At 36.8% G+C, this 24,537-nt stretch overlaps 1 protein-coding gene across 1 annotated transcript; it reads right to left on the bottom strand.

Moving 5' to 3' along the window:
• Positions 1-1,687: 1,687 nt before the first annotated feature.
• On the bottom strand, positions 1,688-24,076 carry CIBAR1 (CBY1 interacting BAR domain containing 1). The gene is given in 10 exon segments (XM_032988022.2): positions 1,688-2,844; positions 7,579-7,698; positions 9,331-9,444; positions 10,543-10,647; positions 12,393-12,398; positions 14,360-14,461; positions 19,005-19,073; positions 21,633-21,867; positions 23,847-23,911; positions 23,914-24,076. Coding segments are annotated over 10 exon segments (951 nt in total). The 5' UTR covers positions 23,941-24,076; the 3' UTR covers positions 1,688-2,736.
• Positions 24,077-24,537: the final 461 nt, after the last annotated feature.

Consider the following 24,537-nt stretch of genomic DNA (forward strand, 5'->3'; position numbering starts at 1 on the left):
TGTTAGAGGATTTGTTGGTTTTAAAGTTTTTCTAGTGACTACACAACAGGAGAATTCAAACACTGAAAATAAATTGGTAAACTTTTTAACATGCTTCTAGAGTAGTGTTGTAAACAGACATGAATTCTTATAATGAAAAAAGGATTTGGAGGCTGGAAAGATAGGGTATTTTAGTGGGTTTCTGGCTGGTTAAGTGTGAGATTATTTTTTAGAAAAATCATTATCAGTTCTCAAAATTAACAGTAATTTTTATAAGATACCATTAATTTTTGGGATGGTAAACTTTCCCCTTCTATTGAATACATAAAAAGTCATAAAACTTACAATGGCTGAGGTCATAATAAGGCATTTCAAAATGTTTTCTGTTTGACCTATAGCTAATTTGTCTTAAAGCCAAATCAGAGTTAATAACTACTCTATGTTAATCTGAAATGTCTGATTGATAGGCCAAAAAAGTGGTGTTTTTTTTAAAGGTCTGTGAAGACAAAAGCTGTACTTCAAAGTACACACGGGATCTGAAGCATATGGAAATTGGGAAGGAATGCCAGTTCATCAGTTAAATAATAAGGTGCTGAGTAAGACAGTTGATTCTCAGTTTGTAGCTGATATGTTGCTAGTATATTTTGGTTGGTGTTTTGTTTTTTTCCCTCCAACTCGGATGTCTAAGAGTATATATAGGCATATTACTCTGATTCTGCCAGAATAGGTGGTACAGGTGCATGGTGTGGCGACAGCATTTCCTGATACTAGGGTTTTGTAACTTTTGATGTTTAATGGTTTGGAGGCACTGTACTTTCAGTATAAAGAACAAATCAGAGACAGTCTGTAATAATATGGCTTGAATTAATTGCTCTTCCTTTAAGTACCTCTAAGTACTATCTATATAGTAAAAGAACAAATGAAATGCTGTAGTTTGTGGTCTGGATATAAAATATAGCCAGTCAATACTCTAATCAGTGACTTTTTTAGCTATAGCTTTGAGGTCACAGAATTTCTGTCCAATATGCAAACTTAAGACACTATATGACACTATATATGCAGGACAAAGTTGCCCAACACCGTATTTCTCCCTTTCTGTAAGTTTTTCTGTAATTCCTAAAGTCAACTTCTGTATGAGGTAGGGCAGGAGACAGAATTTGAAGCTGTTGAGGTAAAAAACCCCTTTCTGTACCCTCACTACTAATCTGGTGGTAATTTATCTAAGCACTGCTTCCTTTTTTATTCATAATTCCTTTCTCAAGGCACAGTACAGAAATAATCACTGTGCATATATGTGTATTATATGAAGGCCTGGTATAGTCATGAAGTTTTGGAGATGGACTACATGACTTCACTGAGTATGAAATACTGAAGTGGTGATCGTCATAATTCTCATGTTGTAGTAGAAATATTCAATAAATAGAAATACTTGTTGAAGTGCCCTACTCACGAAAATAGATGGGAATTAGTTACCTAGGCACTGTTTAAGTTTTGGTCATTAGTACTCTACTCTTTGTCAACAGTAGTTAATGTCAATAGTATGCAATTCTGGTGTAAAACTAGTTTCTGGATTTAAAACAGATTCCTATGTTGTGACATTTTAACTTACATTTTCATCACACTGATTTTTGGCAAAAGCTGTTTTTTTCACCTGTCAAATAAGTATGTATTGCATGCTTTGCATCAGTGGACAAAGGCAGCATCAGTATTAAAAATGCACTTCCTGGTTTATTTCTGTAACTGAAAGAATATTTGGTTATAATGTAAGATTGTTTTCCCAGCTACAAGTTTAAATTCTAGATTTATACATGCCTTCTTTCTTTAGTAGATAGTAAAGCTGGAGATAAACAGTATGGTAGCAGCTCTCTGGCAGACAATTGTATGCTGTTCAAAAATGAACATGCATAACCACTGTCTTCAAACAGGTTAAATTACACTCAAAATATGTAATTTCTTGTTTGCTTGATGGAATTGGTAACTGAATCAACCAGTTAAACACATGAAATTTGAACTATATATAGCACGTCAACTAATATAATAAATGTCAGCTATAAAATATCAACTATTATGAAGGCACTTTTATTTAAAAGCAAAGCAGCATTAAAAGTAGATATTGGGCTAGGTCCTTATCTGTGAATATTCACTCTGCGTAAAGGAATCAAAAGTCATCTTAGTCAAGCCTGAGGAAAACAAGAATGAGAACACAATACACCTCACCCTGCCTTCTGCCATCCAAGGTGGGTAACAAAATGGAATCTAACAGGATTGTTGCTGTAATCAGTTTTTTGAGTACTACAGTTACTTTAGAATGTATAAAACCAGTTGTGACAGGTATAGCTAGAGGATTTAGTAAATCTGAGGTGTGTAGCTAAAGAATAGGGTAATATATTGGCAAAGTAACAAGCAAACCCTTATGTTCATAACTGCTTGTCAGCTTAGTGCAGTTTTTGGACACTTCATCAAGTTTAAGCAAATGTGACTGCAATACAACAACTATGCAAATATAATACAGGATTCTATTTAAATATTTCATTTTCTAGCTATTGAAATTGTCCTTTTTCAGCAGATATTGTTCTGTTCTTTGAAACTGGTCATTTGTTGTCTGGCACTCCAGTATTAGTGCCAATTCTTGATCCTGTTGGAATTTTAAAAATACAGCCATAGTGAAGTTTTTGATTAACATACAAAAACCTTTACGTAAAGGGAAATATTCTTTCCCCCCCAATGAAAAAAAAAGAGACTCTTAAAACAGTTTTGTTATCTCACTTCCTTAGTAGCATCTAATTCCTCCTCCTCTTCCTCTTCTTCATCTTCATCTTCCTCTTCTTCTTCTTCTTCATCTTTTCTTAGTATAGCACTGGAAATCTGATAAAACAAAAATCCAACAAAAGTAGATCAAGTGTTTGTTCTCCTGAAAGAAAAACAATTCTCTATTGGCATTTCCAGACTAAGTACTTGTAGGTTTTTCATTTAGGGGCAGGAGAAAGTGGCTTATCCCTCAGCCCTTCAACTTACAGTAACATGTACAATGCCAACAGAAAGATGACACAGAATATAAATACAGTAATGATTTTTAAAAGCTAAAAAATCCTCATAGTCTTGAGAATTATTATGGGTTAGGGAAAACTCCATTGATCAAACTAATGTTAAAAATCAACAGGATGTAAGTCAGTTTTCTGGGTTTGCTGTTGAGACAGCAGGCTGAAGAAGAGTATTAAGGCATAATCCTAGAGACATAAAACCAGTTAAATGAAAAATTCAACACTATGCTGCTCTAGGCTGTTTTTGAGAGTAAACTAGACAAACTTTAGTATTCATTCATACATGAACTTCTTTCCCTGCCCATCAGCGCTTGCCCTTCAGAATGATACTGTAGTCCTTTTTTGGTTCATCAAATGTTCAAAGCCAGTGCCAGCTGCCAAGCTTTTATCTCATCTGACAGATTCTGCCATCTATACTTTTTTCTAATGAGGACTCAATCTAATTTCTATTGAAGATAGATTCTTCACAGAAGATGCAACATTTACAATTTAAAGTAGAATATATGTATTTTTTTTCTTTTTCCACATGAAAAGGAACATGAAACTAAAAAGATAGTTATCCAAGTCATCTGGAATGCTTTTGAAAAATGATTTTAGGTTCAGCAGTTCTCTAAGGGCATCTGCAGCTCTAATTTTGGCTATTTTTTTTGAGTTTTCTCACATTCAGTAATATAATAAAACTAGTATTGAAGACAAAACTTGCCTTTTATTTTTTTTTAAACAACCCCCATTTTAAAAGTCCTTAAATGGTTATTAAATTGACTTCTGAGATTTCATAATTCATAGATCTATGTATGTAACAAAATTTTGTTGTGTGTGCATAAAGCAAACTGCAATCATTGAACTAATGAAAGCAGAAAAATCCTTAGTCTTGTTGATGCTCACAAAGTACATAATTTAGCTTGAAGCAAACGCCTGCTTACAAATCTCTGAACATAACAGAAAATGGAGTAATCATTGGATCAAGCTGGGTTAACTTGAGTCTAAATGCCAAAGCCAGCAATCTCTCATTCTGTGAAAGAAGAAAAAGACAATGACACTGATTTGTAATTGGAGATTAAGGACGGTTGCAGATTGAGCCTCTTAAGGTAGCTTCATTTCAATTGACAGACGAATTTTCCAAGTTTTTTCTAGTTTAAGAGCATCTGAAATTCTTAAGCAGAACGTCAATTATGGTTCAGAATAAAAGATCCCCCTTCCCTTTTCCTGAAATAAGAGGTGCTGTTTTGGCTTTAGAGCTTTTTTCTGCTCCCTACTTGGGTACCTCTGACCATGCTGTAATTAACTAAATAGTAAATGAAATATTTCTGGTGGCATTGAGGTGGTGGTAAGATGGCTAACCTAAGAACCAAACTGTATGAGAGTGAGGCAAGTGAGAAAGGAAATTAGGTAGTTTAAATACATGCTATTTTGCCATAACTACTACTTGAAAATTTAAGGTTTGATTACTTAATGCTAAAAAAAAAAAAATTAAAAGATTTCATGGAATCTGATACTTTCTTATCATAATTTTATGTGAAAAAGAGTTATCTGAGTTTGCAAGTAGGTGATAACTGTTCTCGATTAAGCTGTTAAGTTGCATGCTTCACTGCATATGCTACTACAGAAAGCATGGCAATTCTCTCCTTGTGCCCGACACAGCAGGCAGTGTTGGAACACCTGGATGCAGACATTTTCATCCATTGTTAAAATGATACTTTGCTGTCTTAGAGGGCAGGTGCAAAACAGCTGGCTGTATTAAGTGCATGTAGATAAAACTTAGATAGTTTGATTAAAAATACCTGGAGAAAGTAATTCTCTTCTGCTATAGTTCTATCTAAAATGCAGCACACCAACCTGAATTAGTAAAATGAAATGCTGAAGATAAATTGCTAAGTAAAGTACAAAACGAAGGGATTTACAAAGGATTGTTGTGAAAACTTAAATCACCTTTTCAGAACTTGTCTAAAACTATCTGCAATAGTCAAGTTTAAAAAGTGCCCTAAAACCCTGAAGAGTTTTTTTTCATAATGATGAGCCATCTTATGAAAAACAGCTTTCCTGGTACATAGAAGTTTTTTCTTCTGATCATATTAATTGCATAGAAATGAAAAAAATGCAGGTCTTATTGTTGTACTGTTAGTGCAGCTTGAGACACTAGTTCTTTCTAACAAGATTGCCCAGTGCTCTGCTCCTTGTGGTTTTACAGTATTGTCTGCTGAAGGGAGTCTGGTGGGTGGGGTGGAAAAGGCGGCATCTCAGTTGCTTCAGCTAGTCTGAATGTGAGTAATAAACAACTGTGAAAGCCAAGAGCAGAAAGAGTTGAGGGACAGAAGCATTAAAATGGACACAAAAAGATAAGTGGTCTTTGCCAATTCCTGCTTTTGATAATTTATCATACAGTATTCTTTCCAGAATACTCACTCCAGGATAAAGTGACAGGACACACTTGGATTATCATGTGGCTTGACAAAGCAACGTGACATCACGGTAAGGCACCAGAACTTTAAGAGGAGGTAGCTCTTTGTGAAAAAACAAATCAAGCTCAAGAAGTACTTCAGACTTTTAATATGGAAATAATACAGGAAGGTAGTCCACAGAAACAGAAATAAATTCAAGGATGTATGTGTTAAGTCCTCTGAAAGACAAGTATTGTGTTACTGGTACAGTTTATCCCATCTAGTATGCAGTGACTTCCCAGCCTGCCCCCCACCTACAGGTTAGTGTTTGTGTCATCGCCCCCCCTCACCCCCACCATAGTCCACGTCTCTGTGATTCTGTGAGCTGCTTACTGTATTAGTTATACAGCTTTACACTGAAAATTCCAAAGTACTCCATTATGGTCAGTAAATTATTATTATGTAGCATAAAACCAGACTTGTTAAAACTTTGAGAGCGAAAGGACCAAAGAAAGGTAAAACAAGTCATCTGAAAATTTTTCTGAATGCAGCGTTCTTTGCTAGTGAGATGTTTGGTGGGTTCTAGAGATTAGAGCCCTTAGTGTAATTCAAGGTACTGATCCTGGATGCAACATAGTATTTGCAGAATCAGAAAGGGTAGCATTGGGTGTGTGCAGAACAGGAGACCTGCTGCTTTAGTGCCCTATAACCACTGCATTAGTAGGGTATTCCACCCCTTCTTTCTGCCATGTGATCCTCTGCAAATACACCACATAGCCCAGTAAGATGACATTCTTTTGAAATGTACTGCAGTTTCCCTCAAGGTCTAGATGACTTCCTGTTCTTTTCAGATATTCCAGTGAGAGCTTTGGAGAATATTAACATCTGAAGTTACAGCTAAAAGAGATATCTAGGAGAAGAATAAGGTAAATTTGCAAGTTAGTGAAAATGGAGTTCCACTCCATCCCTGAGAGAAATCAGTGTATATACATTCAGTTTTCTGTTGTTTTGGGTGTTGATTTTTTTTTATATGTTTTTAAAAAACAGTCCAAAACATAGCTGTATGTGGCACATCAGTGTAAGTGCAGATGCTTCTATACCCTTGATACAGTCTTACAGCACTGTAGGAAGTTCTCAAGGAAGATGGCAACAGATTTTTGACAACTTATTGTGCTCTTCAAAAAAATGAATGGGTAAAGATTTTCTGAAATAACTTAAACATGGAATTTGCTTATTGCTAGAGAGGACAGGCAACTTATTCAAAGTCAAGGTTGGTCTTCATGCACTGAATCAGTGGGTTCTTTTATCTTTTCAGATGGAACGACTTGTACTTTCAACAACAGAATAACTCAACTGTAATAATTGATCCTTTCTGTGTTGAGAGGAAAGAAGGGTAATGTGTATGCAGTCAAGAAAATTTTTTAGTATTACAATATCAAAGCATTGTTCAGAAGAAAAGTGGGATGCATACATTTTAAATTTGACCATATCTTTGTCTTTAAACAAAACACAAGTAAGAATCATCTTAGTTACAGGATTAAGGCTGCAATAAAGAAAAACTAATTTAGCCATTTTGCAATGTCTGCAAGTTTACTGCTGCAAAAAAGTGTCAAAGATTTCTGCAAGGTAGATGGCTCAAAAGCAGTGGCACTTTCTCCATCTGGTTCACTTATTTTTATCATCCTCCTTTTCCTCACCTGCTCTGAATTTTCAGAGTATAAAAGAAGAGGGTTGTTGGTCATGGGTTTTCTCTGCTGCTAGGAGGTATCACTAGTCTGAGTTAGGATCTGGTAGAGAATCCACACCCTAGGATCTGGATACAGAGACTTAAGAATATGCAAGTGTTATTTAAAGAAAGTCACTTCTGTTTCCAGTAAGCTCCTAGATCTTTTCTCTGCAAGATGCCACAGTTTTTTGGTAAAAGAAATAGTACCACTGGAAATGGCATTTTTCAAAAATAACACAGCTTTAAAAGCTGACTTTGTTTTTTCCTGAAATAAAAATTATATTTAGAAGCTGCATTATTAAAAGCTTCATATGATCTTTATGCTCTTGGAATTCTCTTTACAACTGTACTGAACTGAGCAAAGTACTGGACCTATGTACATGTACATCAGCTAAGGCTCTACTTTAGACATTCTTTTAATACAGTGATCTAGCATTTAATTTTTCTTTCTTACCTGTACTGTCCTCAATGAAGACTTCAAGGAGCCAGTTCTTTGCAGGGGGGACTTTGAATTTGCGCGAACTATGTCTAAGCGAGACTGATAGTCTGGTGGATAAAGTGAGCTCCGAAAAACCTGTTAAAATAAACAAAGTTGTGACTTGGGTGCCACGATAACAGTTTGCAAACTAACAGTCACCAAGACTGAAGCTAACGGAAATGCAGCATCGGACAATGAAACCTGCTCTAAAGATGTGTATCAGCAGTAGTTTGGATTGATCACTTTGGGCTGTTAACAAAATCCTTGCTCAACCTGAGACATATCAACACACTTAATGTGGTCAAAGTAAACCATCTTCAGAGATCTGAGGTGATTTACAAGTGGAAAACTGCAATGGTTTCCCACCAACCTATGTAGCTGAGTTTCACGCTAGCCTAGAGGTGTGAACCCCAGCAACTCCCTTCAGGCTTTCTTGGAGAGGTGAACTCTTAGCCCCTTCAGAAGCAAATCCTTGCTGCTAGTCAGAGGTGCATCAGTGAACTTTCATCTGAAATGTTAAGGAGACGGGCAGCTCAAGAAAAATCTGGGAAAACCCTTAGAACACAGGGGAAACTGTAACATACATTATATTTAGAAGTTCTTTCTAATAGTCAAAACAGGTAAATTAGAAGACTAACAGCCTGATAAGTAAAATTATAAAGCTCTTTGTGCAAGGCGTTATTAATAAAGTCAAGAAACCTGGTAGTATTATGGCTAGTCAGTGTTTTTATGGAGAGTAAATATTGTTCAATTAACAAGAAATTTAAAATGAGATTGGAAATTTGCTTGTGAAAGACAAAGCATTGACTTAAAGGATATTTTTGAATTGGTCCTACGTGACATTTTAATTGTGAAACTAGAATAGTACAGAATCGAGATGATATAGTTTAAGTAAAAATACCAAGTAGTCTCAAATGTGACTGTCACTGAAGAATCATGATTGTGTATGTCTTGCACTAACTGAATACTGTCATCTTTGGTCCTGAGCTATGTAATAGAAAAAATTAAATTAGGACAGAGATTTACAAAAAAAGACCAAAAATGATCCAACTTTCTTGACAAGCTGAACACATATACACAGTGTACATTTCAATGCTAGTAAGTTTAAAGGCCCAACATCCAGAAGAACTGCAAGAATGAATAAAAGACTGAAAAACATGTCTTGGGAAAGAGAGACTGTAACTCAAAGAGAACAGAAAGGGTGACTTGAAAGGAAGCTGTAACTGTCACAAAGCAAAAAAAGCAATTTGCTAACAAGTGTCTCTTAATGCTAGAACAGCCTAATAAAAAACAATGACTGAAAGACAAAAACAAGCAAACAAAAATCAGAATAGAAAGATTTTTACTGAAGTAATTAGTCTTTAGAACATCTTATCAGGGCAGTGCAAGATTTGTATTTTACTGTGCATCTTTACAGCAAGATTCACTGCAGAGGTGTTCTTTAAGAACTATGATTAGCAGAGCTTGGAGTGGCAGTTAATTTAGGAAAATTCTCTTATCTGTATTTTGTGGGAAAGATCAGATTGCCACTGCAGTTTTCTGTTTTTAAAACCTCTGAGTTTATACATCTGCATGCTCTTGCTGGTGCAAAAAGGGGCTCAGTATACTTAAGGTTTGTTCTGGGAACTTGAAACATATGTTGCATTTTCTGCCTGGCACATGTATAGACTTGAAGTCTGAGAACTGTTATGTAGGAAGTAAATTGAAAGGCAAGGCTTAATCACTTACCTCTAAATCTTCATTTTCATCAATATTTTGGATATTTTGGTAGGCAGCAGTATATATCTCTAAGGCTTTCCCATGAAATAACATTTCAATAGTTATAAATTCAGAAAATATGTTCTAAACGCAAAGAAAAAGGTTTTTTAATGCAGTACAGTTCAAGTACAAGAAATTACTGAATTTTGTACTTGGCATTTCTTTAATACAAATAACTGCATGATACCTAGTACTTTTAAGGGGTCAGGCCTGAATTTTAGAAATTAAACAGAAATGCTGGCTGGGCTGTCACTTATGCAGTTGTAATTTCATACTAAATTCTAAGCAAAAGTTTGAAAAGTGAAGATGAGGCTCATTAAGAATAAATAAAATGTCATGCTGAAAACTCACTTAATATTCCCTGCTATGTACTGGTAAGACGTAGTCAGTGGATTTTTGCTTTAGTGATGGCAATCTTTTTTAACAGGTTGGGGATAAATTATCTCTAATTTCTATACATAGCTATAATTTACAGATATATATATTTTATATAATAAGATATTCTTTTTATATAAAAATCAAAATGATGACATGTTCAGAACTCACACAATCTTTTTCATATTACTCTACCATCAAGTACTCGTTGCTTTGGTTAGGTTTTTCAACTGTCTTTCATTCTTTCCTATTTAGTCTGTCTTTTTTTTTCACCCAATAAAAAAGTATCTCACTTCAGCAATTTTATAATTAAAATTGAGATCACATAATGCAAGTGGTTTTCAGTCACAGTAGTCTTTGGGACTTAAGCCACTTCATGTTTGACATTAAGAGAGAAATTAAAGCTTTGATTACTGGCAGCCACTGAACATTTTCTGCTTTCTGCATCAGTAAAACTTTTAACAAATATATTATTTACTTAATGCTATTTCTGTTAATTTTGCTGATATTAATCCACATATATCATTCCACTAACAAATGCAGCTACCAGTGAAGTAGACTACAGCAACTGTTGGACGGTGCAGATGCTAAACAACTGGATACAGGAAAATTCTGAATTCAGTAAACTAAGAATAATTAACTGATTTTTTTAATTGCAAAGGTAATGATATTTGGATTATGAAATATGAATACCACAAGATTTGTAGTTATATAGGCTTAATACTAAACGTTACAAAGAATGAGTGTAGTAAGTTTATTATGCAAGAGGAAATGCAGTGTCATATACTGAAATGTGAGCATACATACTTTGATGTCCTTTATTTTCTGTTTCTCAAAATTATCAATGGTTTCCTCTAATTGTCGAGTTGTTCGAGTTGCATCCAGTGAAGCTCTCTGCAATTCACTTTCAGCCTGGTGAATTAACACAAAGGTGAAATTAGTCCTGTATTTGATACAAAGACATTTGCTCTACTTGCCATTAAAACATTTAAGGCTGGGTCTTCAAAATACTACACATCTGTGTTACTGTATTTGTAAATTTGTTTGTATTTTAACAGACAAATAAAGACGCCTTCTACACTATTGTGACTTTGATCTGAAACATGAAAAATTACAAGCTACAGCCAGTCAGGAAAGTCTCACTGCCCTCATCAATTTTCTTTAATGATCATCTGCCAATTCCACTGAGCCAGCCCTGACACTCCGCTGACGACAGAGTGACTGGGTTCAGGGAATTAACCCAGCACACGGGTTTACCTTTCAGAAAAGTTAAGGTTTTTTTTTTTCCTGCTGTAAAGGAGAGGGCAAGAGTGCAAAGATCGGAGTGATGAATGAGCAGAAAAGATCACCCTTTATTTTAAGGTTCAGATCAACCTGCTGGGTTTAGAACAAATCTCTTCCAATGTCATGTACTGAACCATATTATACTAAGCTTTTATAATTATTTAAATAGACAATAGAGCAGCAGGTGGAATGAACACACTTCTCCCATAAGTATCACAATCAGCAGGCTGGAATTAATGTTTTTAGATCCAAATGCATTTCAGGTACTTCATGTTTTCAGTATTTTATATGATTAAAATATTTTATAAAAAACATCTTCAACAAGGCACTGGGAAAGGGACACAGCAGCCAACCCCTAATGCACAAATACATAGTTTTTCTTACTTTCTTACTATAAAAAGCATTTTAGTTACATATTTGAATTAGATAGACCTATAAACTGTATAAAAATGCACACTACAATATTTAAATAAAGGTACTGAAGCTATTCTGGTTAAGTAAAGTCTGAGAACTGTACTGTTACAAAGTAATGATGTAAAGATGTAAGAGCTCGTCCTTGAGGACTGCAAAATTTGGGTCTAAACTTACTTTATTTTTCATACATTACTGATCAAACATCATAAGACTAGTCAAGATAGTATTTACTTACAGGCTCTGTCAGTAAGTATAATCAGGAACATACTCTGTCCTTGGATTTGGAAATAGCATATGGATCAAGTAATTGTATCCTACAATCAAGACTCAGGATTCTTCCCATTTCTACAACACTGCAACTTGAGAGGAACTCTTTTTTTAAAAATGGAAATAGACACTACAGGCCCAGTTCCCATTATCTGGTTTTTAGTGTTGTATGTATATGGAAACCTAAGGCATAAGGCATGCTCTGTCGCTTCTTTGATTAAAATCTGGTAACCTTATGTTACAGGATTATAATTTTGAAACAATCTCCTTACAAAAAGCAGCTTAAATACATAGACACAGTTCTGCCATTACTGGACAAACAAAATTTGTAATGGTCTTTAGTAGTACATAAGTCACATGGTTATCTCCCTTTCTTGATTTTGCCCAAAACACAGGCGGGAAAGAGAGTAAGAAAAGACATTTTCTATATTCTCAATTATTACAATAAGTCACTCTCTGTAGATGAAGGCAGCTGTCATGCATAAGCAATCATTACACATACAAATACATTATGTTATTTCTACGATAATCAAATATATCTTCTTAATCCATCTTAAATAGACTGGCCAGATTTTGTGCGCAGATGCTTTGGGAAAGGAATTTTGTTTGCTGTAGAGTGAAATGTCTAAACTCGCAGAACCTTCAAAGTTTGCACAACAGCAGTTTGGTATTTTATCCTCTGAAACACTCACCTGTGACTGGAAACACTAGTAAAGGAAAAAATGGCAAAATAACAAGGAATATTCATAAAAGTATCTGTTTTCACGTCTACATTTAATATATTGTGAAGTATTTACCTCGGCTATTTCAAAACTTCCGTATACTTGGAGGGTGCTATTATGTTGTCTGAAGCTTCCTGCTATAAGACATTACTTACAGCTTGTTATAGCTCTGCTAGAATTCAAGTATCCAGGCCAAAATATTTCAGGATAGCTGTCTTGGACTGAGGGTTTGGTTATTTATTTATTTATTATTAAAAAAAAAAAAAAAAAAAAAAAACAAACCAAAAAAACCAATCAGATAATTTGGGCAGACTATTTCAGATAAAAAAAAAAAATTATTTTTAAATTTCTGTATTTTAAAAAATCCAGTAAGGTTTTCTTTTCAAAGCTGTACTACCTCACGTTTTATAAGACAGACTTGAAATTTGGGACTGAGTACAAATCCTTTGCTTTGCTACCTGTGGCCAAAGTTGTTGCTGCTGAAACATCACAGTTGCTCAAGAATAAAGGAACCACTGCTTAAGCCTAACAGCTATGCAAATGAACATGGTGAAGCCTCTCTCACACTTAAAAGCTGACCTACATACAGCCTCAAAAGCAAACAAACATACTCCTGCTCCCAAATACTTTTCATGCATTTTGTGTTGATCACTTTAAAATGCAAGTACATAGTGTTTGGTGCCTTTGGCCATATGCAAAACCAGACTGTACTGAGATTTAATAACTCTTCAGACAAAGTGTTAAGTATAGAAAACACAGGTGTTGCAAGAAGCTAAGCCACAGAAGGGTATTTGGGAGTAGCAAAGAGACAAGAACAAGCTAGGTGCCAGCCATATACCCATGAAATCAACAGGGAACAGCACGAGAGAGAGAAAAAAGGGACCAGTCTCCCTTTGGGGAGAATAGCATACCACTACCATTTACTCCCTTAATTCTAACGGAACAGAACTCTGCATCAGAGCTCAAGTTCTAACCCCATGTCTGACATATGTGTGTCTATTACATGAGGAATATTAGTCATTAGTCACTTGATTTAACTGATTTGATTAATAATAAATGGTAATTCTTTGGCAGAGACAAAAATAAAATGTAATTCTCCTGAGTGGCATTTGACCATCACAAAAACTTTTGCTCTTTCTGCAGTCCCATGCCCCAGTCACTACAGAAGGATCCTACTTTCTGAAATAAAGTTGATGAAATCCTACAAAGAATAGGACTGCTTTACTCCTGAGTCCAACACTAGAGTATAATAAAAAAATAAACAGCACATCATCATGAACTTAAATGCTGTATCATAATACACAGGCATAAAGAGACTGAAGTACGATTGCCCTGATCCCCTTTATTTTGGCATTTCCTAGATTCTGACTGCTTCAGAATTTGAAACTTCATTGTGATTTTAATGGAAATTCCATGGAGGATTAATTTTTCCTCCTGTGGTACAGAATAGTATACTGGGAAGGCTTACTGGTCTTTGGAAAGGAAGAGTTATCTGGTTGAGTATTCTACTAACAGAATGACAACTTCTCCTTTCACACTTCATCTCACAGATGTAGGAAACTCATACCCCACCTAGGAACCAGGAAGCACAACAACTACCAAAATGACAGGGAGAAAAACAGTAAAATAAAAAATTCACAGAAGTAAAAAAGGAGTTGTTTGATTACACTTCTTTTCAAAAACCTCCAAATTCCTAGATGCAATATATCCCTACGTCTCTTGCACAAACGTATCAAATACTTTGCACTTTCTTTTCAATCAAAAAGGGAGTGACTAACAAAGCAGCTATTATGAGATGTAACTCATCATAAAGTTTAGAGAAAAGATTTAACAACATAGGCAAAGAGCATTCTTCTCTTACTACTTTCTATACACAATAGTTCAATTCCTGAGCAATTTTAAAAATATTTCTTCTAGCTACTAGAAATGCAGGATACAATAATGTGTCGATCTGAAGGATTCCGCTGACGTGTCTTTTCCAGCTGAGTTAATTGCTTGGCTTCTCGGTTCTTTGCTGTTAAAGTTGCTTTAAGATCATCCTGGAAATAAAATGTTTTAGACATGTTTGAAATAGATCTAGGATAATACAAAGTCACTGTTCTTCATACATACATTGCCTAGAAAACATGAACAAAATTTCTACTTTAAACAAAATCAGATTTTACTGATTTTGTCCTGTTAAATCATCTCCTGAAAGAGAAATCAATGGGGACCAAGACAGTTTAGCACCTTGCACAACTCTCTAGCACACACTGTAATTCAAAATATGGGGGAAAAAAAAAAGAAAAGCATATTTACAGGTTTTCATGAAAGGTATGGTAGATGGTCAGAAGCTGAGATCACCAAAGCAGTAAGAAGACAGCCCATTCTGGGCTTAGCAATGGAATAAAGGTGTCATTTAGAAATAAAAAGTGGCATCAAATAGATCAGTCAAAAAAACACAAAACAGGCAGCAGTCAGTACCAATCAGAAGTTATGAAGAACACAAAACAGTTACACAGAGCTTAAGATGCCACAAAATCCAGAGCCGAAAGGGTTAAACTGCATATTTATACGTGCTGTTAGGAAGGTGTTTAAATACATTTGGAACAAAATACATCCTAGTAATGATTTAGCTGGAGAAGATGAAACTTACTGATCCAGAAAATGCAGAAACTGTTGATAAATACTTTTGTTCCTCATATCCAAAGGAGAATTACAATGTACTTCTAGGAAGATCTGTGACAATTTAAGAATGTTTACAAACCACTCTCAGATTCTTGTTCATGCTATAAATCTGTGTTTTGCAAATAGTTTGGCATACATGGAATCTAAAACTGTCAGTTACTTATCACTCCATTGACTCTGGTACTGGAAATTACATTAATTTTGATGGCTCTAATTTAAAAGAATAGTAGCTTAGAAGAAACAGAAATACAGCCCAAAGAAATCAGTCTAACAAAATCTGAGGCTGGAGCTGGGCATGCATTTCCTATACAAACCAGCATTTCCTCTACAAACACCAGTTCCCATTTATCTACCACTCCAGAGCAAGTGGATTAAAGCTATTAAAAATTATCATCTTGGGAAGCTGTCTGTGCTCCTTCCTTGGATTTCAGAATTTTAACATGGTTGTAGCTCTCCTTCACCCAGAAGGACATGCAGCCAAGAATGTGTGCCTCAAAGTTCTGTGATCCTGTGACCAGATCACTAGTCAATGACAAGCACAAGAGTGCCAGGCTTCAGAGTGCTGTTTCTTCAATAATGAGTCTGTACATGAGGTCAGGATCAAAACACAGAACTTCTTCCTTGTTTCTATCCTTACACTCTGTTTGTATGTCCTTGTGTATATGTCCATCATTTTGCTTCTGAGCTGATTTCTGATAATAAAACCAACTGCATCTTTAGCCCATCAAAACTAATTTTGCTGCTGTTCTTTCAAAAGGGAATTTACACCACCTTTAAGGCCATCTGAAAGACGGGTGGTAAGGGCTTTATCCTTTAGGAAAACCATGTGGCTGCAAGAAAAGCAGTAATAGAAAAAAATTTGTATTGCTTTACATTTTAAATTTTAAATTAAAGGTACAGAAAGAGGAGAGAAAAACATACTTATTTTTTGCCATAGAACAAAGCAGTATTGTATCTAATGGTCACACAGCTGCATGTCTAGTGTTATTTAATGACTGGGCCCTGTTAACAGCACTGACTTTCTAGGCCCATTTAAAACAGTCAATCAGATCTAATGCTGCGGCTGAAAGGGTTCTGACTTTCATGCAAAGTATACTTGAGAAGGCTAAGGGAACTAATAGAGATACTATTATAAAATTCAGTATTTTCTTTCCAATACATAGTAACTTTGGAAATACCTGCAGGGACTGCAGTGTTCCCTTCTCTACCTCTGTTCTCTGTAGCAACACCAGCCATCAACCACACTTCTCTGCTAGCCAAAGCCTGACAAGGATTTGGTGCTCCTGTGGCTACAGCAGTGGAGCTATATACAAGTTTTGGATGTACAGAGATAGGGGACAGTTATGTACATATTTTGTCTAGGATGTTGGAAAAAATGAAGAGGGTGCAGAAAAAAAAAACATTAAAAATATTCAGAAGCTGGGAAAATGGCAGAATGAAAAATTGGTTTTACTAGCATCTAAATATATTCACTCAGGAAAAAAAAAGGCATCATAGAGCTCTTTAATCTCAGTGGAACACATAACAAGAACCAAAGATCAGGTAAAGTCTTTCATCTAAAACAAAACACCATAAACATCAACTAACCACTACCACAAACAGTCCTACATTCCCCTCCAGTGTCTTCAGGCCAAAATTTGATATGTTTTTGGAAAATATGCTTTAATTATACCCAGGGAGAAATTGAATGGAATGTAATAGCCTATGAGATAAAGAATAGGTACAGAAAATATAAAATTATTCATAGTCCATCTGGCTTCAAACTATGAATTCAAGTCACACATAAGAACTCTGGTCAGCCATGTAATTTCAAACCATACAGAAGTACAGCTACAGTCCATCCACCAGACAGTGAACTGGCAGATCCTCATCACTGTACTGTTACCTGCTTTAGTCACTGAAGTTATTAAAGCAAACCAATCCTTTCTTCTGCAGGTGGATCACCTTGGTTTTATGATGTCCTGTTTTATATGAAGAAAAGGAACCAGGAACAGAGTTGCCAAAAATCAGAAAAGTGAAAATTGATTTATAGAACAATGAAACAGAAAGAAATCCCCAAATCCTACATTTAATCTGCGTTACAGGACAAGAATATTATACTAGCTTCCACTGAAGCTGCCAAATCCTGCCCCAGAGAGCTACTCAGCATAGTAAACCAGGACTTGTGATTAAAACAATTTTATTGCATTAGCAGTTAAAGGACAACACTATTCTGATTGACCTGGGCCTCTTCAAAGCATTTAGTATCACAGGACATTGATGTCTTACCCCACAGAAATAGCAACAGTTCTTTTTAAATACAGCACAAAAATAGTTTGTGTACACCCTGGCACAGATCCAATGAGTAGCAGTGAGAACATACCCTTTATAAAATGTGCTATAATGACATGTTCTGCCTGGTTTAATCAGCTAATGTAGTTACAGGTAAAGCAGTCTTAAAGCTAGCACAGGGTGCTAGTTGTAGATGAGTGACAAAACTTCCCTTTTCCCTAAAAATGTCAGTTTTTAGAGATGATAACTGAAAACCAGACAGTTGAAATTTTAACCAAGGTTTATGGTAACAGGCAGGGGGAAAAAAAAAACCAACATAAAATCATTTAGTGGCCTACATCTTTAGTGAAGCCACTCTTCGTTCAAAGGTATGTAGATAAAATAGTTAATCCCATCTACAGTTTAAGAATGCTCTTGTACTCCCCACTGTAGCTAATATAAACATTATGTAATGCTTTCTCACATTCTGAAAGTCTAAGACAACAGGAAATGCCATTCACTATTGCAAATGATGACCTGGCTTCGGTAGCTTCTGTCCTCAGCATTTACTGGCTATCAGGGGCAACACACCTCAAGACAGTACCTTCAATGCTTCGGAATCCCCAAGCACTGCTGTAGTGCTCTGTGTTTCCCCAGAACGCCATCGCCACAAACACATGAAACTTGTCTTTCACCCTCAACATTTTTATCCTGTAGAACACTCACTCAGTTCTAGGTCTTACAAACTGGGTTTCAGAGTGACTATTAAGATACCAAATTCTAGGATACAAGTTCTATAGTCTGCAACTCTGCTAAGGACTACCACACGTAGTACCTTCCAAGTGCAGGATGCATTTCCTTCATAATTGTTTCTCTAACAGCCCAATGAGATAGCTCTGCAGTTAGTTCCAAACACTGTACTCTGTTCTTCACGGTATAGAAGAGATACAAGAACAAAAACATAAGCCAAATGGTAGTTTAAGTTTACAGGATAAAGGTATCCCCCATGTAATATACAAGTATTACAAGGAACTACTTTCATCCTATAAACTAGTATCTCCTTGTTACAATTTACTTGCTCAAGGTTATCCCTCCTGGAGGAAAGAAATTTACAGATATTTTGTGGGAATATTTCAAACCCCTGTTTCCAGAATATAGTGAAGAGACCTCAGTTTTTTGTGTATCTTCAGGTCATCCTGATGACTTTGCAGGACAGAGCAGGATTCAGGCCACTACCTATTTATCAGTTTCAAAAAGTATCTTCTACATTATGAACTTCAATGCAGAATGCAATTCCAAGTTAGAAAAGCTGTGAAAGGCATCATATAGATGACTAAGAGCAAAAAGTATTACATGTAATTCACCTTTTGAAACTCTAAGTACAAAGAAAAATGTCCCAAATGTGCACTATCCAGAAAGTTTCACACTATCCACAATGCTTTTTTCAGCTTGTGCTTCAAGAGTCTGAATATCCTTGTCTTCACATCCAAGCTTTTTCCTCCAACATATATACAGCTTCAATTCAGATGTATTACTATATAATTTAGTTAGACTGATTACTGCAATACCACAGTCAGAACTACTCCCCTCTGTAAAGCAGAGGTGTTCAACTGAGTGGCCAGAACACCAAAATGCAGCTTGCGAGAAAACAGATATTTAACCTACCCTTTTAAGTTTCACTATGGTCCCATAACTTTTCAGAGGTTCAACAACCTTGGCTTCAAGTCTGTCAACCTACAAAAGAAATCACAAGGTCACTAAAATCATCCACATCTATGGCGTGCAGAAACAGGAAACAATTCATTTATTAGTGACTCATCTTGTTAGGAATTTAGTTCATATATGCTGAAAATATAGTGGGATGGGGGGGTTAAAAATAGTGCAAAACCCAGAGTCAATTCAATTGACCAGTAAATCATTTGTATTTTGAGGAGCTCAAGCTGATTTCTACTGGAATTCCTTTTTCTTCATTGGCAATGCATCAGGATAAATGAAACATGGAGATTCTAACAACTGAGTACCAAATACATCAAAACACCACATCTTGGAGATCTGTAGCTTTCTATCTAAAGTTAAAGAACAGTGTATTTGCTCTACACTTGTTGATACATTATGGAGTAAGCCATTTTTCCTATCAAACACACTGTAAAAAATGCAACACTTTAGTTATTAAAAATAATGGAAACAGCATCTTAGGTACTGAAAATATTAAAAATACCAACACAGGTTGTGTAAAACGCATGAATGCTCTCACAGATGAGTGCCTGAATTTTTGTTTCAGTTCTAGTCAGAAAAACAGCTACATATGGTCAGACAGGGAACAGGATAAAACGTCTCTGCTTGTCAAAATTGACAATTCTGTCCAAGTGGCCCCAGCATAAGCTGACTGTCTTTGGCCCAGTAAGTCATCTGGTCCATTGCTGTTACATCCAAATTAGGACAAAGTGTATACTTTAACAGGGAGGGACAGACATTACACTCACCTCTAAACTGGCAATCACCATTCAGTCAAAATCTATGCCAACTGAGCAAACATTTCTCCTTCACTACACTCTACCAGTGCACTGTCAAGCAATTTCACTTAAGCTACCAATACAATAGAATGGAGTAGTGCAGTAAGCCTCTAAATGAAACACATGATACAGACATACCAAATAACCTGCCCATCTTGCTTACCTACCTTTCCACATGTTGTGGAAGTATCTCACATCTCAGCATTTATGTATCTAGCACTGCAGCTGAAGAACAGAAACTGACAACCCTTATAAGCTAATTTTTTCTTGCCCACAAAGTCAACATATAGGAAAACTGTTAATTAACCTGACACTCAAAAGAAATAAAGCTGAGATTATCTATTTGTTTTCATGCGCAAAGGATATCCTGATTTAAAGGCTAAAAGCTTCTATTACCCTTTGCTGCTTCTGCCTTTTCTCCTTCAAAGGGCAGTGGCAGTTTGGGTGTGGGCATGGTAGAAGGATGCAGGCCAAATGTCAGATTTTAAAAACACATTTAAAAATGGAAAGAAACAGAACTCAAGTTGTTACATAGGTGCCTCGAAATCACAGATTCATAGTTCAAAGGTGAAAATGGACAGAGAGGTCATGAAGTTTGACTTCATGTACGCCTTTGGCTATAATATAAATTTACCCTGTTAACAGAAGGATAAATTGCTATTGCATCAATTGAAGCATAAGGACCTACATGTGTTTCAGCTGGAGCCACATGCATCAGACCTTATTGGGGGGGGGGGGAGGGAAAAAAAAAAAAATATCGCACTATCCACACCCTTGGATTTCTTACTACTACTGAAAAATCTGGCCCTAAATACATTGCTAAAGATCCATTCATATTTCTTTTTTTTTTTTTTCTCCAAACCTCTATTCAGTAGATACCTCATAGATTAACTTCTTTTAAAAAGTTTTTTTTTCCACTTTGTTAATATAGAAAGATGACTTGCAATGCTTCTTTATTTTAAAAAAAAGGGTCCTATCTGAAAACATTAAGAATGTCAACTACTTTAGTCTCTCTTTAAAATTATAATGGTTCTTAGCTTTTCAAAACTGTAAATGTGAATTTTCTATGCCATACTGAAAGAATAGGTATGTACTCCAAAAACTAGTTTGAATCCATGTGAATGAATTTATCTTTTCTTAAATCTCAGCACTAATTCTGGATCGTAAGTTACAGTTTGACTGGCCCCATATACAGACGTGTCAGTGGCATAAGAACCTTTATATTCTCCCTTGTCTAGCTGAAATGTGATTGTATCATCACACATGGTCCAAATCATGTTTGTACTGTTGAACTACAGACTTACAAAATGTACAGTGGTTCCCAACAGCACCTCAAAGATGCTGTCAGTGCCCAGTGAAGGATTCCAGTTAGTATTCTCTTCCATACTGCTTGTGATAGCAGACTCGGCAAAAGGAAAATGGCTGATTTTACCTCAGCTGCTGTTAGACAACTCAAGTCACAAAACTAAAAGAACACTTAATTAACCATAACACATAATACAAAGCCTAAGACTTGCTGTGTCTCATATTCTGTGAGTGCTCATATGGACAATTTCAATGACTTCAACAGGACGAATCACAGGTGGTTTTCACTAGTTATTAGCAGAGTAAACGATGAATGCTTTGGCAGCCTACGCTGCTCTAACACCAGTATGTTTAAAAGTATTTTCTCCTATGTTTCTCTGGTGACTGCAGAGTATAACTTTTCCCTTTTAAATCACAGATAAGTAACTGAAAAGTTCAGATGGCAAACACAACATGTACAGCTTTCATTTTGTACCTCTGCCTGGCGATAATCCTGAAGTCTGGAAAATTCATCTGCAAAGTTTTTCAGTCCAACTTTTAAGTTTGGTGTCTCTGTGGCTGCATATGCATATATTTCATTTACTAGAAGATCTGCTTTGTCTCGTAGTCTGGCAGTTTTACGTACATATCCAGCAAATATTTGGCACAATTCACCAAAATGTTTTTCCACGTTTGAAACAGCATCTTGTATTTGTCTAGTCTGATTGTCCCTGGATACCAAAGAAAAATAAATGAAAAACAAAAAGGGGACAAATGTTTACAACACATACAGAAGAAAAACTATATAATTATACTGTTAATGCTTTATACATGATTTGGACACCTAATTTCAGTGCTAAACAAAAATCCATTCTTATAAAGATAATGTAACAGTCTGATGTAATACGCGCTTATTTATGACTGAATAACAAAGAAAAAAAAGCAAGATTTATACTTAAAAATAAAGATCCAATAGAGGAAAAACCAAATCACAAAAAATGAGCTTGGAAGTTTTCCTCCTGTGGTTAAGCAAAAACTCAATATTCCTGTTCGTATTAATTACTAACACAGTGGTAACACCTGCAGGTCTCAAACAAGACTGGGTCATACAGCTTCCTGCAAGAGTCTGTGATCTAAACAGGCAAGTCAATGGCTGGAGATATTAGGCAGTAGAGGGCAAATCTATAAAAGTATTAAATAATCTTTAAATTATGAACAGGTACCAAACTGCTCCTGGTCAACACTACAGAGGATAAACATCCCTGAAAATTAGGGAATAAAAGTGAATGGACACAAGTACAATGGTGAAAACTCTAAAAGCACCGAAAAGACATTCATAGCACCAACAAATTATTTTAAATTAATTTTTTTATTTGAACCAAATGCCTGTATGTTTAATTAATAATGATCTAGACAAATCATATTTTATTTCATATTTCACTTGATATTTTGCTTTCCTATTTTTACATCATTTGATGGTCTTGCTTTAGTTATGCTTCAGTGATATTACTAAACCAAATCAGTGTCAGTGAATTCATGCCAGTTGTTGTTGACTTGATTGTATCAACTATGGGACCATTTAATTAACAGCAACTGCCAGATACTGGGTCCTAAGAAGTCTCCATGGTCTAACATGAGGTGATTCACATGAAGTCCTGGAATTCTCAGCAATAGAATTCACTTGTACCACTGTTTCGGTGAGGGACAGAAATTAAATCTTCCATCATATCCTTAAGCTATTCCAACTCCAAATGCTAATCAATATTTAAATACTGACTTAATACCAGGACACATGAAAATCAGAAAATTTGGAAGGAATTAAATACTTTAAGACTATGCAATCAATTCAAATTAAGAACACCTTTCTTCAGAAACTCTTCAGGAAAAATATTTCAGGCCAAAGTTCTGCTACAGGCAAAAACCTAGTTGTGTTGCTTCATGGAAAGCAGTCTAGAGGACTGTTCAAGAGATTTTGATCAAAGAAAAAAAAATTCCAAGTAAGTTGTTCAGTCTTCCAGGACATGCTTGAGCACAGAACTATTTGAATAGGCAAGGTTTCACCCAGTGAGTGAGAAAGGCAGAGTCTCATCTTTCAAAATTAATAGTGATAAAATCTTGAGTAAAAGGTACATCTTTCCCATTTTATTGAAAGATCTTAATGTCAGAAACTGTTCCTCCCCTAGGTGGGAAGCTTTAAGCACGTTTCCTCACCCACTTTACAATTTTGATCTCACAGCGCTCCTATGCAAATAATTTTTAATTCTAGGACATGAAACACTACATTTCCTTAGATGGGGGTGTGAAAAGGTGGTTTTTTTTTTTTTTTTCCCCTCCTAATTATTTGTGACCGCTTAGAGGCACCCACAAAACTACCGAGCGAGGCCCGATTAAACCGGCAAGTCTTTACGTCACCTCTGCAGAGCACACCAAGCCTAGAAAAGTTTACCTGAGGAAATCCGAGGCCCCTCCGCCCCGAGGGAGGCTGGCTGCCCTCAGGAAGACCGGGCCCGCGTCGCCCCCAAAACCCCCGCGCCGCTCCCTGCGTACCCTGACTGAGTCGGGGCCTCCCCCCCTTCCACCGCCCGGCAAGGCCAGGCGAGACGCAGCCAGCCCCCCGCACCAGCCCTCCGGCGGGGCGGCGGAGCCCCACAACAGGCAACTAAAGCGGCGGCACCCCGGGGCCTCCCTCGCTCCTCGCCCGCCCCGTTACCTGGCGTCCAGCCCGCGGCCCAACAGCATCATGGCGGCGGCCGCGGCAACCCGGCGGGAAGGAGGGCGGCGCCCCGCGTGCGCTCCGTTTCCATGGTCGCCGCCCGCCCTCCCCGGGCCCGCCTGTGGGGCGGGCTGCGGCCTCGCCTCGGCGGGCGGCGGGTGCCGTGATGGGGGGCGGCCGCGCCGCCCCAGGCCCGCCGGGGAGCTGGGGCGGGGGCCTCCCGATTCCCCGGGAGAAGGGCAGCGGCAAGGGCGGGCTGGTGCGGGAACAGAAAGCAGGAAGGCTGGGGCCTGTCTCATAAACAAACAAACAACAACAAAAAAAATAAAAACACCAAAAAACCACAACAGAAAACTGTTTAATAATTACTTTTTTGTTTGTTTGTTTGTTTGTTTGTTTGTTTTTTTGCATATCCAGGCTTGGCAAATGAGAAGCAGTACTAGGGGAAGCAGCCCCCCTTGTCTAACACACGTCTGAGGGCGAGCTGCTGAGGTTGGGCAGCCATGGGGAAAAATGCTGCCGAGCACCAGGAAGGGTTTTTTTAAAAAAAAGGGAAAAAAAGCCACTTACCGTCCAAATGCCCACTCTGTAAAAAGACAGTATATTGGGAATGTGACTTAGGGGCTGTGTGGGCATCATCCTGGCTTGGTGCTGAAGAAAGTGGCTGCTGGCAAAGTCCCGGCAGGTG

The sequence above is a fragment of the Tyto alba genome, unplaced genomic scaffold (genome assembly GCF_018691265.1).
Source record: "Tyto alba isolate M040663 unplaced genomic scaffold, T.alba_DEE_v4.0 Super-Scaffold_9, whole genome shotgun sequence".
Classification (NCBI taxonomy): domain Eukaryota; kingdom Metazoa; phylum Chordata; class Aves; order Strigiformes; family Tytonidae; genus Tyto; species Tyto alba.